The sequence below is a fragment of the Hemicordylus capensis genome, chromosome 7 (genome assembly GCF_027244095.1).
Source record: "Hemicordylus capensis ecotype Gifberg chromosome 7, rHemCap1.1.pri, whole genome shotgun sequence".
Lineage (NCBI taxonomy): Eukaryota > Metazoa > Chordata > Lepidosauria > Squamata > Cordylidae > Hemicordylus > Hemicordylus capensis.
The window spans coordinates 13,597,901-13,612,730 of NC_069663.1; the positions used below are offsets into that span (position 1 = coordinate 13,597,901).

Here is a 14,830-nt window from a genome sequence, read left to right on the forward strand (position 1 = left end):
TGGTTGTTGAATCAACTGTAGCTGGCAAAAAGCGCTCCTGGCTACGGCCTCAACCTGAGATACCAGGGTGAGACCCAGGTCCAAGAGCACCCACAAGCTATGAACCTGTTCTTTCTGGGGGAACATAACCTCATCTGGAACAGAAAGTTCTATCCCATCTTGCAGATTACGACCCCCAACAATGAGCATTCCCTCTTTCTTGGAATCAGCTTCAGTTTATTATATCCCTCATCCAGCTCATTACTGCCTGTAGGCAGACATTTAAGGGGCTAACACCATTTCCCAATATTGATGACAAGGAGAAAAAGATTTTAAAGCCATTCAAGCTGGTGGCCATCACTACATCCCATGGCGGAGAATTCCAAAGATTAATTATACACTGTGTGGGAAAGTACTTTCTTTTGTTGGTCCTCAGTTTTTTGGCCATTGGTTTCATGTGAGAGGGGGAGAAAAAATTATCTCTCTATCCACACCAGCTTTCGACGTTTTAAAGGTCTGCCTAAATGTGAAGAGCCAAGCTGACATGAGCACCAGACAGGCATGCTGATCTGAAAGCCAGGCTTAACTGCAGCTCTCTCTCAGGTGTACATGTAATGACAAGTCCAAGTTCACCCCCCTGCATCACACATGAAGTGGAGCTGTTGTAGCTCAGTGGTAGAAGATCTACTTTATTAGCAGAAAGTCCCAGGTTTAATAGCCAGCATCTCCAGGTAGGGCTGGGAAACACTCCAGCCTAAAACCTGTGGCTGCCAGTCAGAGTAGACAATACTGAGCTAGAAAGAGCAAGGCAAGTGCGGAGCCTGACTGCCGGCGGCCCGTGTGCAACCGTTGTGGTGGCCCCTCTGACCTCACCCCTGCGTCTGACGACAGATGCGGGGGGCATGGTCTGGAGCCTTGAGGCTCTAGCGTGGTGTAGTGGTTAGAGTGCTGGACTAGGACCGGGAGACCCGAGTTCAAATTGCATTCAGCCATGATACTAGCTGGGTGACTCTGGGCCACTCACTTCTCTCTCAGCCTAGCCTACTTCACAGGGTTGTTGTGAAAGAGAAACTCAAGTATGTAGTGCACCGCTCTGGGCTCCTTGGAGGAAGAGCGGGATATAAATGTAAAAATAATAATAATAATAAACTCCCGAAGGGGCTGCGCGGCCCCCACTCAGAAGCTAAACCAGCACCCCTGAGTCTGACATCATACGCTGGGGGCGTGTTAGAGCTGCGCGGCGCGGCCTCCGGTTAGGCACGGCCCGGGTTCTTTGAACCTGTTGGCCCAATGGTGGCTCCACCCCTGGAGCAAGGCTCTGACTCAGGAGATGACAGCTTCCTGGTTCCTATTTGGGGATGGGGCCATAGCTCAGTGGCAGAGCATCTGCTTTGCATTCTAGAAGGTCCCGGGTTCACTCGGTGGCAGCATCTCCAAGTCGGGGCTGGGAAAGACTCCTGCCCGAACCCATGGAGAAGCCACTGCCAGTCAGTGCAAGCGATCACTAGATGAACGTGTGGTCTGCCTCCACAGAAGAGAGCTTGTTATGTTCTTATGGGGGAAAAGTTGCCCAAGTCTCTGGAGCTGAAAAAAAGTTGCGACAAGAAACAAGTCTGTGTCGACAACAGCCGCACTCCGCTTCATTTACAAGGTAACTAACAACACGAATTACAGTAGCTCTTCCAAGTATTTTTTAGCTGCAGCAAAATCCGCGCTGTACAAAACCACCGCTCCCCTAAAAGCTTCCCCGGCGCCCCCCAACTAGTTCAGTCCAGTACACCTTTCGTGTGGGTCACAGACCAGATAAATACTGCCGCCAACTAGTTGTGCGGGAGTCGCCCTTGCACACAGCCAGATCTCAATCTGAGGAATCGGGTGCAGGACGGCGCTAGAAGCCCCACTGGACGCCGCGGTGGGCTCTCACCGACCCGGTTTTATGGAGAGGTGGCAACGCAGGAGAGGAACGCGGAACTAAGGTGCGCTGCGCGCCGTCCGCCATACCAGACAAAGGGAGCCGGCGGCGGAGGCCACCTTGAGACGCCCCAGTGACGCCTTCGTCCGGCACCGATCCTGCTGCTGCTGCAGCTGCAGCGCGTCCCGGGTAGGCAGAGGGGGGCGTCCTCCTCCAGGCCGGCCGCTCGCTCGCTCACTCACCTCTTCCAGGGCCAGCACGGCCCCTCGGCACTTCTGCATTTTGGACGCGAAGCTGGACGCTGCCGGCGAGCTGAGATCCTCCGAAGTCACCGCCACGAACTCCGAGACGCTGATCTGTTCGGGCATGTTGGAAGGCGAGGAGCCGCTCCCTCGGAGGAGCTCGGGGAGCTGGGGCAGGCAGGAGCGAGCGAGCGAGCGGGGAGACACGGCATCCAAGAGGGGCGAGGAGCCGCGAGCAGGGGAGGGGCAGCAGAGGGGCGCCTCGGGAGCCGCGCAGAACCACTCCTGTTTCGCCCCTTCTGGCCACGCGGGGCTCACATCGCCGCGGTCTGGCTCCGCTGCGCTCCTCCGAGGGACTACAGCCGAGCAAGTTTCTTTTCCTCGCTTGGCGTCTGGCTGGGAGAGGCGTGCATGGCAATCACGTGGGGATATTGTTAGGCCGCCTCTGCGCCCGGCAGCGCGGCGGCGGTTTGGCCCGGAGCCCGTTAAAGACAAAGTGCACCCGGGTCCCTCTGCGTGGCTCCCGCAGCGCGGCCGGCGAGCTGCCTTCTATGGAGTCAGAGAAGTGTGGTCCACACGGGACAGCTCTTGGTCATTCATCCAACTTACTCATTCAAGTCCTGCAGAGAGGACCAGTTCAACCATAGCCACAACACAGGAACAGAGATACACGGAAAGCTGCTTTATACTAAGTCAGACCATCGGCTCACCTAGCTCAGTTTTTACACTGACTGGCAGCGGCTTTCTCAGCTCTAGCTAGAGATGCTGCCAAGGGACTGAACCTGGGACCTTCTGCATGCAAAGCAGATGCTTTACCACTGAGGTCTGGCCGCCCTCCCCCCATGAGATGTGTGCAACAGTCTCATTTCCACAATGATCACTGCTCAGGACCCTCCCTCCCACGATTATACATTGCAGTACACTGTGCACTCTGTACAAAGGCAGCTTCTTCATGGACTGGTTTGGGAATGATCCTGAAGATGTCAGGATCTGTCAGGTCTGCAGCTTCGTCCTCCTAGACCCAACACAGGGAGGGGGCAGGTGAGCAAGCTCTTCCCCCCCCACAGTGGCTCTCCACCCTCGTCCCCCCCCCCTTTGCAAGGTACACAGGAAGCTGCCTTATACTGAGTCAGACCACCTAGCTCAGAATTGTCTACACTGACTGGCAGTGGTTCTCCAAGGTTAGAGGCAGGAGTCTCTCTCCCAGTCCTAACTGGAGGTGCCAAGGAATGAACCTGGGATCTTCTGAATGCAAACATGAATACATACAAACAAATACATACAAACAAATACATACAAACATGCAGATGCTCTTCCACTAAGCCGTGGGCCCATCCCTTAAGGGAGAGAGCCAGCGTAGTGTAGTGGTTAGAGTGCTGGACTAGGACTGTGGAGACCCAAGTTCAAATCCCCATTCAGCCATGATACTAGCTGGGTGACTCTGGGCCAGTTACTTCTCTCTCAGCCTAACCTACTTCACAGGGTTGTTGTGAGGAGAAACTCAAGTATGTAGTACACCACTCTGGGCTCCTTGGAGAAAGAGCGGGATATAAATGTAATAATAATAATAACAACGGGGAATATCTTAGAGCACTCAAATGTCATTTCCCATCCAAATGCAAACCAAGGCAGATCCTGCTTAGCAAATGAGACCATTCATGCTTGCTACCAAAAGACCAGCTCTTTGCCTCCATTGAACTGAGTGGAATGAAGTAAACATGCATGGAGCAGGCTGGGATGACTGCCACCCGAGGGGTGCTTTCTTGAGAGAAAGCTCCATTGAGGGCTGCAGGATTATTCTTTTTTTTTTTTTTAATTGAATTTCTATACCACCTAATATAGAAATCGCTAGGCGGTGTCCATATTAAAACATAATATAAAATATAAAACATTTAAAATTCATAAAAACAGATAAAAATCACAGATAAAAACTCATTAAGATTTAAAATTTAGATTTCAGCTAAAAACCTGGGGGGAAAGGTATGTCTTCAGGGTCCTCCTAAAAGCAAACAGAGAAGGAGATGCTCTTATTTCAGCATGGAGTGCATTTCAAAGCATTCCAGAGAAAGCCCGGTCCCGAGTTGCCACCAAACGAGTTGGCGGCAACTGTAACTGGACCTCTCCAGATTATCTTAATAGGCAACAGGGTTCATGACAAAGAAGGCACTCTCTTAAGTACCCTGGACCTAAGCCATTAAGGACTTTATAGGTAATAACCAGTACTTTGTATTTTATTTGGAAACATACTGGCAGCCAGTGCAGTTCTTTTAGAATTGGTGTTATATGGTCCCTTCGGGTAAACCCAGAGACCAGTCTGGCTGCTGCATTTTGTACCAATTGTAGTTTCCAAACTATGTACAAAGGCAGCCCCACGTAGAGTGCATTACAGTAATCAAGCCTAGAGGTTACCAGCATATCTACCACCATTCTAAGGTCATTTGTCTACAGAAATTGACGTACCTGACATATCAGCCAAAGCTGATAAAAAGCACTCCTGTCCACAACCTCAACCTGAGGAACCAGGGAAAGTTTGGGATCCAGGAGCACTCTCAGACTATGAACCTGATCTTTTACGGGGAGTGTAACCCTATGCAAAACAGGCAGATCTAAACCATCTCTCAGATCCTGACCCCCTACAGACAGTACCTCCATCTTGTTTGGATTCAACTTCAGCCTGGGATTATTCCCAAGTAAATATGCATAGAGTCTAGCTGCAATGCTGCCAAAAGAAGTTCAGTTGAGCCCAAAACATAGGGGCCTCAGGACTTTCATCTGGTGTTTGCTCAAAATAAACATTCAGTAGAATCTACTGTTAGGTCACCTTAAGTGGCGCAGCGGGGAAATGCTTGACTAACAAGCAGAAGGTTGCCGGTTCGAATCCCTGCTGGTACTATATTGGGCAGCTGTGATATAGGAAGATGCTGAAAGGCATCACTTCATACTGTGCGGGAGGAGGCAATGGTAAACCCCTTCTGTATTCTACCAAAGAAAACCACAGGGCTCTGTGGGCGCCAGGAGTCGATTTGATGGCGCACTTTACCTTTAGAATCGACTGTTAGGGACATGCAGTCCCTAAGCGCACACACACACCCCGCCCCCGGTCATAGGAACATAGGAAGCTGCATACCAAGTCAGACCATTAGTCCCTCTAGCTCAGTATTGCCTACACAGACTGGCAGCGGCTTCTTCAAGGTTGCAGGCAGGAGTCTCTCTCCCAGCCCTATCTTGGAGTTGCCAGGGAATGTGGAACTTTCTGCATGCAAGCATGCAGCTACTCTTCCCACTGGCGCTCTTTCCCCCGGACATTGGGGTCAAAGTCCAAGGCCTCCATACACCCTGGGGCCCGCAAATCCTCTTTAATCTATCCTGGGTGATGTGGTTGCTGTGCTGTGCCACCGGCCTCAGCTGCACTGGGCGGCCGGGTGCAATTGTAACCTCCTTTAGAGACAGAGAGGGGAGAAAGAAATATGTGGGATGGGAATATGTTGAGTTGCATGTTGAAATGTCTCTGCTAATGCATATTTAGGAAGGAGCCAGTGTGGTGTACTGGTTAGAGTGCTGCTGGACTAGGACCGGGGAGACCCAAGTTCAAATCCCCATTCAGCCATGAGACTAGCTGGGTGACTCTCTCTCTCTCTCTCAGCCTAACCTACTTCACAGGGTTGTTGTGAGGAGAAACCTAAGTATGCAGTATACCACTCTGGGCTCCTTGGAGGAAGAGTGAGATATAGAATGTAAATGTAAATATTTACATACATATACCTGTTTTATATTCTTACATGCTTGTGAGTTCAGTTGCTGTTTGTGCTCTCAGAGAAGCCAAATGTTAAAATGATTTTAGTGTATGAAAGCAAGGTAAGAGGAAAACCTGCGTAGAAGTGATTGTGTGGAAGCAGAGGAAAAGCTACCTAGGTTTTCCTCCTACCTTGCTTCCACACAACCAAAAATTGGGAGCACACGCAGCTCCCAAACCCAGGTCGAACACAGTTTTTTGATGGTGTGAATGACCTGATAATATAGAAAAGAATGTCTTAAACAGAAGGGCCGAAGAACTGTGGAATGTGCTTCTCTTGGGTCCATCTGAGCTTTGCGTAGAAATATTACAGGCCCGTACCTCTTGCATTTCATTAGCCCCACTGTTTTGTAGGTCCCACCCCCCTGATGAAGCGGGCTCCCCTCCAAGAAAGCTCATTCCACAATAAATCCATTAATCTTTAAGGTGCCACAAGGCTCCGTTGAATTTGGCCATGTTAATCCGCAGTGGTTTTGTTTCCTTGAAGGTCATCCAAAGACAGAAGAGCTGTTTTAAAAGATTGCCACCTCCTGAGTAGTCCGCATTAGTATAAATTTACAGCTGCAATCCGAAGCATACTTACTGGGCAGTAACTGAGCTCCAAGTAATCAGGTTGAGTCTTGCAGGGCTTGGATAAACGGATTCTTTCTGTCTCTCCATCTTTGCTTTGAGGCTGCAGCCGTCTCTGCTTCACTTCACACTGACTTAGGGGGTGTCATTGGTTGCCCCATGGAAATACCAGGTAGGCCCAGAGCTCTTCAAACCTGGATCTCCAGATATTGTTGAACTACAACTCCCATCATCCCCAGCTACAGTGGCCTGAGAACCCCTTAGAAAGGAAAAGAGGAATAGGTGCTGTGATCACCAGAAGCCTTTGAGCAGGAAAACAAAAATCCTATCCGGAAAATTTATTTATTTATTTATCATGTTTTGATACCACCTGATATGTACATCTCTAGGCAGTGTACAGAATGTAAAAGAGAGAGCAACTTGAGGGTACTTTAAGGATATCAGACCTAACTATCTGATCCCAACCATACTTTCTCAGGACCATTGTGGTAGCGAGCATGAATTGTTCCCTTTGCTACGCAGGGTCCACCAATTGGTTTGCATTTGGATGGGTGACTATATGTGTGAGCACTGTAAGAGATTCCCCTCAGGGGACGGTGCCGCTCTGGGAAGAGCAGAAGGTTCCAAGTTCCCTCCCTGGCATCTCCCAAGATTGGGCTGAGCGAGACTCTAGCCGGCAACCCTGGAGAAGCCTCTGCCACTATAGACAATACTGAGCATGAGGGGACCCCAGGTTGAGAACTCCTGCCATAGAGATACAGGGATCATTCACACAATCAAAAACTGTGTTCCACCCAGGTTTGGGAGCTGTGTGCGCTCCCAATTTTCAGTTGTGTGGAAGCAAAGTAGGAGGAAAACCTGGGTAGCTACTTTGCTTCTACACAACCACAAATTGGGAGCGCACACAGCTCCCAAACCCGGGTAGAACACAGTTTTTGATTGTGTGAATGACCTTATTATGTTGTGCCCTGTGTAAAGAGTAGCACGCATCTCAGAAGAATGAAAGTCAACAGAAAAAGGACAAAGAGCTGAAGCTGTGGTCAAGAGCAAAGGTTAGTAGCAAGGCAGGACCTGGCACAAGTTCTGGAGTGGTTTTGTAGAGGAACTATTTTTATTTACTGGCTTCTCGGATTGCCCAGCTGACCTTTGCATTCCAGGGAAGTTTCCATCTGCAGGGGAAATCTCCCATTTCCCAATACACTCAAGAACAAGGAGTCTGTGCACAGAACAGAGAACTGGGAATGGCTTGGCAGCTTTGCCATTATTGCCACAATCCTCAAGCCAGCTAGGTGGATAGAAATCCATTGGTTTGACTGCAGTTACTCAAAGGGAAATTGTTCAAGAGGTGCAAATGATATCCCTTTGAGATCACTTCCTCCCTTCACCTCCTACAGCATACAGTAAGCCTGCCTTCTAGAGTTGTTGCCAGGATTTATTTTTTTTTAACTGGCGGTGTGCCTGCACAGGCACCATGACCCACAGATGTTAGTAGATGAAAACGTTTACCTTCATGCCACAAATGATTATTACTGTATATTAAGATATCTGTTGATAGCCACAGAACCTTTCTGGTATGCGGGCAACCCAGCTGTAGTCCTTGCCCACTTACCAGAAAGTAAATGCCACTAAATGTAATGGGACTTGGAACATAGGCTGCTATATACTGAGTCAGACCATTGGTCCATCTACCTCAGTATTGTCTACACAGACTGGCAGTGGCTTCTCCAAGGTTGCAGGCAGGAGAGTCTCTATCAGCCCTAGCTTGGGGATGCCAGGGAGGGAACTTGGAACCTTCCACATGCAAGCATGCAGGTGCTCTTCGCAGTGCGGCCCCATCCCCTAAGGGGAATATCTTACAGTGCTCAAACATGTAGTCTCCCATTCAAATGCAAACCAGGGCAGACCCTGCTTAGCAAAGGGGACAAGCCATGCTTGCTACCACAAGACCAGGAAGTTTTTCCACACAGGGCTTTTAGCTTGCATCTCCTCCGGAATGAAGGTGCGTGTTCACATATCGGACAAGTCCCTGAGAGCTATCAGGGAGCACTTCACACTCAATTCGGGTTTTTCATCACACGTAAGAGTGTAGCCCAATTTATATCCAGAGCTTTAAAAACTCACTTTTTGCATCGGTTTTATGGGGCAACTTCAAACTCGCAGTAAAGCCTTGCAGAAAACCCATGGTTAACCTTCTTGTCTGGGAAAGCTCCAGATCAATTAATGGCTTTCCTCTGTGTTCTCACCCCTTCTTTTTCCCTACCCCCCAAACAGTTAGGGTAAAATTGCTGCTGTTTTTGCACAGAGGTCAGGGTTAAGGCCAGGGTAATCATGAACAAGTTGTTGTACTTTCTCCATCGAGGAATCTTCGGAGGACACTGTCAAATTTCAGTTCAGTTCCTCTGACAACACTGAGAACATTTTATAGTAGTGTTTGTATTTTAAAACTTTGAAAACACCACTGCAGATTTGACCGCTGAAGGCTTGATGGTCAGGACAAAAAATGCATAGCATACCAAAAGCATGGCAATGCTATCGCTCATTTCCCATCTCTAGGGGTGCAAAGTTGTGCCGTCGAGTTGGTGTCGACTCCTGGCAACCACAGAGCCATGTGGTTTTCTTTTGGTAGAATACAGGAGGAGTTTCCCATTGCCATCTCCTTTCTTCATCTTTCAGCATCTTCCTATATCGCTACTGCTGCCCAATATAGGAGTTTCCCATAGTCTGGGAAACATACCAGCAGGGATTCGAGCCAGCAACCTCTGGCTCCTCGGCAAGTTACTTCCCTGCTGTGCCATTAGGTGGCCTCTAGGGGTGTAGAAAAAACACGGTGAGCATTCGTCCCCAACTACCCCAGCTGACTCGTGTAATTTAGCGCCTCCCTCTGCTAAAGATGCTTCCCACAGACACCACTGCAACTCCCCAGAGGCTTCACCAATGTATCGAACACCCTCCTGCAATAGTGCTGTCCAATTTCCAGTTCTGAGGCTTTTCTTCCACTCTTCGTAAATTTCTAAATAGCATGGAATGTTACCCTAGGCAGCAAAGTATGCATGCACAGGCAAAGAAGGACGCACAGGCATGCATTTATTTATGTATCATTCAATTTTTATGCTGCCTTCCATTAAAACAATCTCATGGTGGTTTACCAAGGGCATAACCATAATAGGGCAAGGGGAGACAGTTGTCCAGGGGCCTCCCCAGAGGCAAGTCACATGACTGACTCCCCCAGCTGTGCACTCTCCCAGGCTACCTTCAGTTGTATTCATCCTCCGAAACTGATGTGAGTGTTAAGACCTGGAGCTACCAGAGCAGCATGTCTTTCTCTAGTGCCACTAAATGACTTGCATCATCCACAATTTACAAAACCTTTTTAAAAATAATGTAGGATGGTGTTCTATTGTGGCACATAGGGTGTGTGTGTGTGCGTGTGTGTGTGTGTATGTGGGTGTACACACAAACACACACGTACAGACTATGCTTTTTGTTACCACTATTTAGCCTCATTTAAGATTTCTTTACTTCATGAGCTGAGCTTCGGGGGGGTGGGGGTGCATTTCAAAATCTTGTCTCTGGGCCCACTACAACCTTGCTATGCCCCTGCGGTTTATAAAACATTTAAAACAATATAAGACTATGAAAACAGTCACACAAAAATATTAAATTGGAATGTTAAAATACAAATCTAACTAAATGCTTAAAAAAACCCATAGCCAATAGGGCAATACAACATAGAGCAGCAGCAGCAAGAAAGTGTGTGTTGTAGCTGTACACACCAGAGCTGTCTGAAGGGGGGCAGAGGAGCAGTCACCCAGAGACCCCGCACTCATCGGATCCTCATGTTGCTGCAGCACAGCAAAGGAGACTCGTCTACTTCCTGCAGAGCCAGAACAATATTGATTCATGATGCGGGAGTCCCCACCCCCTAAGCTAGAGACAGCCCTGGTAGGATAGCTAAACATTGCTGTTGAAAAGCAGTATATAAAATAATGGCTGACATACAGTGTTCCCTATGACAGGGATTCCCAGATGTTGTTGACAACAACTCCCACAATTCCCAGCCAAAAGGAATACTGCAGCTGGGGATGATGGGAGTTGTAGTGAACAACAACTGGGAATCTCTGTTAGAGGGAACAGTGCTGGCATACCCTGCAAGGATGCACCAGTGCAGGAAAAAAAGAGCAGCCTAACTGAACTTCCCAACTAGCTGCCCCGATACAGCAGGGAAGTGGCCATTTCTGATGCCACCCACTTTCCCTCTGTAGCACTCTAAAATATGTCCCTAAGGGCTGCCCAACCCTCTGGGATGAATTTTCAAGTGGCACAGAGGGCCTCCTGTAGAACGGGAGGGTGTGAAACATTTTGGGGTGGCACAGAGAGTTTGTTGAACAAGGGAAGGGCATCAAAAAATGTTGGGTGGCACAGGGAGCTTTTTGAAGAAGGGGGGGGGGCATCAAAAATTGTCGCTTCTTCACTTTCCAGTCATTTGGAAAGTTCGGTTAAGCTGTTCTCTTGCTGTACCAGTGCATCCTTGCTGGGCATGTCAGCCATAATAACTAATGAGTCCACCCTGCTGCACATGGATTTACAGCAGGCCTGCTCAACTCTGGCCCTCCAGCTGTTTGGACTACAACTCCCACAATCCCCAACCACAGTGAGCAATAGCCAGGGATTATGGGAGTTGTAGGCCAACCCGTGCTAACTTGGCAAAGAGGCACCTTTTACCATGGTGATTCTCTTTATTTAGCAGGGGGAGAGTAACTAGCCCTATCTACCCCCAGCACAGTACTTCCAGTGACTGTTGCTGGTGTCTATCTGATGTTTCTTTTTAGATTGTGAGCCCTTTGGGGATAGGGATCCATCTTATTTATTTGTTATTGCTCTGTGTAAACCGCCCTGAGCCATTTTTGGAAGGGTGGTATAGAAAATCAACCAATATCTGCAGGAGGGCTGGAGCAGAGCAGCCCTGATTCACAGAGATTCCAAGGGGGAAAGTATCAGCTGCGAAGTTTCCATATTGCAGCTCAAAGGGAGCCTCGGCTGGCTGGCTGCCAGGGAGAGTTTAGCAATTCCCTGAGGTCTGTACTTCTAGGGAAGGGAAGGGGGTCCCCACTGGGTATGTGATGGAGTCCTCAGATCCAGTTCCCCTCGTGTCTGCTGACTGCCTTCTCCCTCACCTGACCTTCTGGGAAAGGGACTGTGGGATAAAGGGCTGTGCTAGCAGGAGGCAACTGGGAAGATGTTGCAATGTTCAGGTTTGGGAAGCACAGTGCAGAAGGCAGTCTGGTCTTCTCTCCAGGTCCTCCACTGGGCCTCCCCTTTCGCTGCACAAAGGCTCAGCAGCCGGCAAAAGAGCGGGAGAAGAAAGTGTTTATACAGGAGGAAACAGATCTGATGAATTGCCACGACTTGTGGTTTTGTTGCTTCCACAGAACCGGCACATTTGTTCTGAAAGATTAATTTCTCTCTCCTCATATCTCCCCCTTGTTTTCTCTGTCTCTCTCAGCAACCGAGGTTTCCTGTCTACCCCTTCCACTATCACTCTCTTCCCTTTCTCTCATTTTGCAACTCTGTTATGACAGGGCATTGTTGTGACATGTTGAGAACACCCAAATGGTGTATTTCCAGCAAAACAAACCAACAAAAGCTACATGAAATAATCTGCAACAGGACTCCTTTTAATGGTGCCCTGAATGCATAGTTAATAGCACCCCAAATCTGCTATTTCAGCCAGCACACCAAGAGCCTCACAAGAGATTTGCCCCTGCAGCAGAGGTTCTCAACTTTGGGTCCCCATATGTGGTTGGACTACAACTCCCATCATCCCCCACCACAATGGCAGTTGAGTGGGGATGATGGGATTTGTAGTCTAACAACATCTCAAGCTTTTTAGTATAGAGGATCAACATCAGCTGAGATAGCCACAACAACAAAAGCAAGAGACACCGTTCAAAGTGGTGGTTCTCTTATATTTAGCAGGGAGGAAGCAAACGGCCCTCTACAACCCCAGCACAGCAACCCTCCAGTGGCCGCTGTTGGTGTCTACCTTGTGTTCCTTTTGTGAGCCTTTTGGGACCAGGAATCATCTTATTTATTAATTATTTTTCTATGTAAATAATGCTTAAGCGTATATAAATAGTAGTAGTAGCTACTGCAGAACATATTTTATTCCTTCCAATGCATTTTGACACTCGTATATTTTTCAAGGATATTTTATTGGACAGCTTGGAAGAGAAGTTACCGCTCCAAAATCCTAAGTTTAAAATGGGCCTTCCATCCCAAACCTACCAGAGGGCATTTCTCTATCCCAGTGAAAACTTCCAGCTGGGCACTGACTGGTCTTAGATCTACCTGCAAATCATCCATCCATCTATCAGTAGAATCCCATCTACCTTTTGCCCACCTTCATCTGAGAGAGGATAGCCCAGAGGATTTTGAAATGCACCAGGAGTCCATGGCAAGCACTCAGGGATTCCTCCACAGCTAAACTGATGTAAGTGAATGCTATTGATATATGGAAAATCCCCAGGAGGGAGTTTCCTCCCAAGTAGATGTACACAGGATTGCCGCCTCTACATACAAGCAAAGTAAACACATCATCATTCAGTGATGTCATAGCTGAATTGTATTTCATTTTTAAATTTCCCTAGCCTGCCTTTCTTATAAGAGAGATAAAATTGGCTAACAGCCATAGAAGTGCAAAAAGATGGCATCAAGACCATACAAATACAACATAATGAAATACTGCAGGAACAGAATCAGCTGTCAGAAGAGATTGTCGGTTCAGACTCCTCTAAAGTTCTCTTCAAAGAGCCAGGTCTTCACGGTCGTAATGGTCACCTGGTGCTAGAGGCATATTGTTCGATAGACATACAGGCTTCCCTAAAGAAGACATTCCAGAGCATCAGTGCCACATCTAAAAAGCACCTTTTATGCCAATTTGTTGATGCTCTGTTGGCGTGGAGACTCAGCATGTGACTTCAGAAAAAATACTCCTATGTTTCTTGCTAACGTTTGTTTTTTCACCATGCCTCAGCCACAGGCTCAGGTAAGACACACTCCAGGAATATACAGGGCTCATTCTCACGGCTATATGGGGATGGGCTGGAGGGAAGGACTGCTCCTACCTTTTGCCTCCCAGATATTCAGAGTTGCTCTGCAACTTGCACACCCACACAAACGTGTGGCATTCTCTATTGCTGAAACTGGGAGCTGGGGCCTCCATATATACCATAATGCATTGCAGGAGCAGCAGAGAGGCAGCGCCTTCAGTATTGCTGCAGCTCTCCTCTCCCTGGCCACGCAAGCCACAGGACTCTATGGTTAACATGGCTGCCGGCTGCCTGGGAGCAGTTTAAAGCTGCACGGCAGCGCAGATGACCAAAGAAGGAGGGAGGATAGGCTCCGTTTCCCTCCTACCTAAATTTTAACCTGGATAGTGGATCTGGGCTACTCAGGTTCAGAGCTGCTGGGTTGGGAGGCCTCTGGACTCCCCAGATGACCATGGATTCCTAGTAGGGTTGCCAACATTTCATTGCCAGAATGAGGGACACAATTTTGGGGGGGCTGGCTGGGGGTGGGGGCTGGGAGGTGTATGCAGTGGTAATCAAGAGCCTGAGTATCATTGATGTATATGTAATTGAATTCTATGCTATTGAATGCTGTCCCTATAAGGGCCAACATTTCATCCCTGAAATAGGGACATCCTGCGTAATGAGGGATAGTTGGCAACCCCAATTCTTGGGTTAACCTCACCTACCCAGGAATCTGTGGTCATGAGAACAGGCTCACAGTGTATACATTTATCCAGTTTGTTGTGGGTACATTCTTGTAAATATTGTTAAGAATGATAACCACCAAGTTGGTGCATTGTCTGCACTTGAGTGGATGCCCTGTGCTTCTTAATATAATACTCACAGCTGGGTTCTTCTCAGGCTGGGAATGTATTGTGTGAATAGAAACAGACTTTTTTTTGGAGTGTTGTTTCCCATTCTCCTTCTTGTCTTGGACTGAGATCAGCAGGATGTACATGAGAAAAGAGATCTGGGGTAGGAGAAGAGGACAAGATTTTTCCATGGCTCAGCAACTGGTGAGAGAGAGAGAAAAGGGAAAGCTTTCTGCTCTTTGTCAGCCATGTGGTTGCTTGCAGTGAATGTATCTGCCTGCTCCACTCATTGGTTGCTTTCTAGCAAGAAACTTGGGTCTAAAATCCACCACTACTAATTTATCACAGATGGAAATTCCTGTTAGGAGAGACAAGGAGAGGAAACCTGGGTTATGGGAAGACGACGAGGCAGCCAATCTGCATCCCATACGGCATGGGTTCCCAGCAATTAT

The 14,830-nt window shown here is 48.3% G+C and overlaps 1 protein-coding gene across 1 annotated transcript in view; it reads right to left on the reverse strand.

The window, feature by feature from the left end:
- The window catches only part of ASAP3 (ArfGAP with SH3 domain, ankyrin repeat and PH domain 3), a 79,594-nt gene extending 77,086 nt beyond the window's left edge, over nt 1–2,508 (reverse strand). Inside the window, exon 1 of the mRNA XM_053268746.1 lies at nt 2,134–2,508. Within this exon, the coding sequence (XP_053124721.1) occupies nt 2,134–2,259 (126 nt within the window). The 5' untranslated portion in view covers nt 2,260–2,508. The remainder of the gene's footprint in view (nt 1–2,133) is intronic.
- Nucleotides 2,509–14,830: the final 12,322 nt, after the last annotated feature.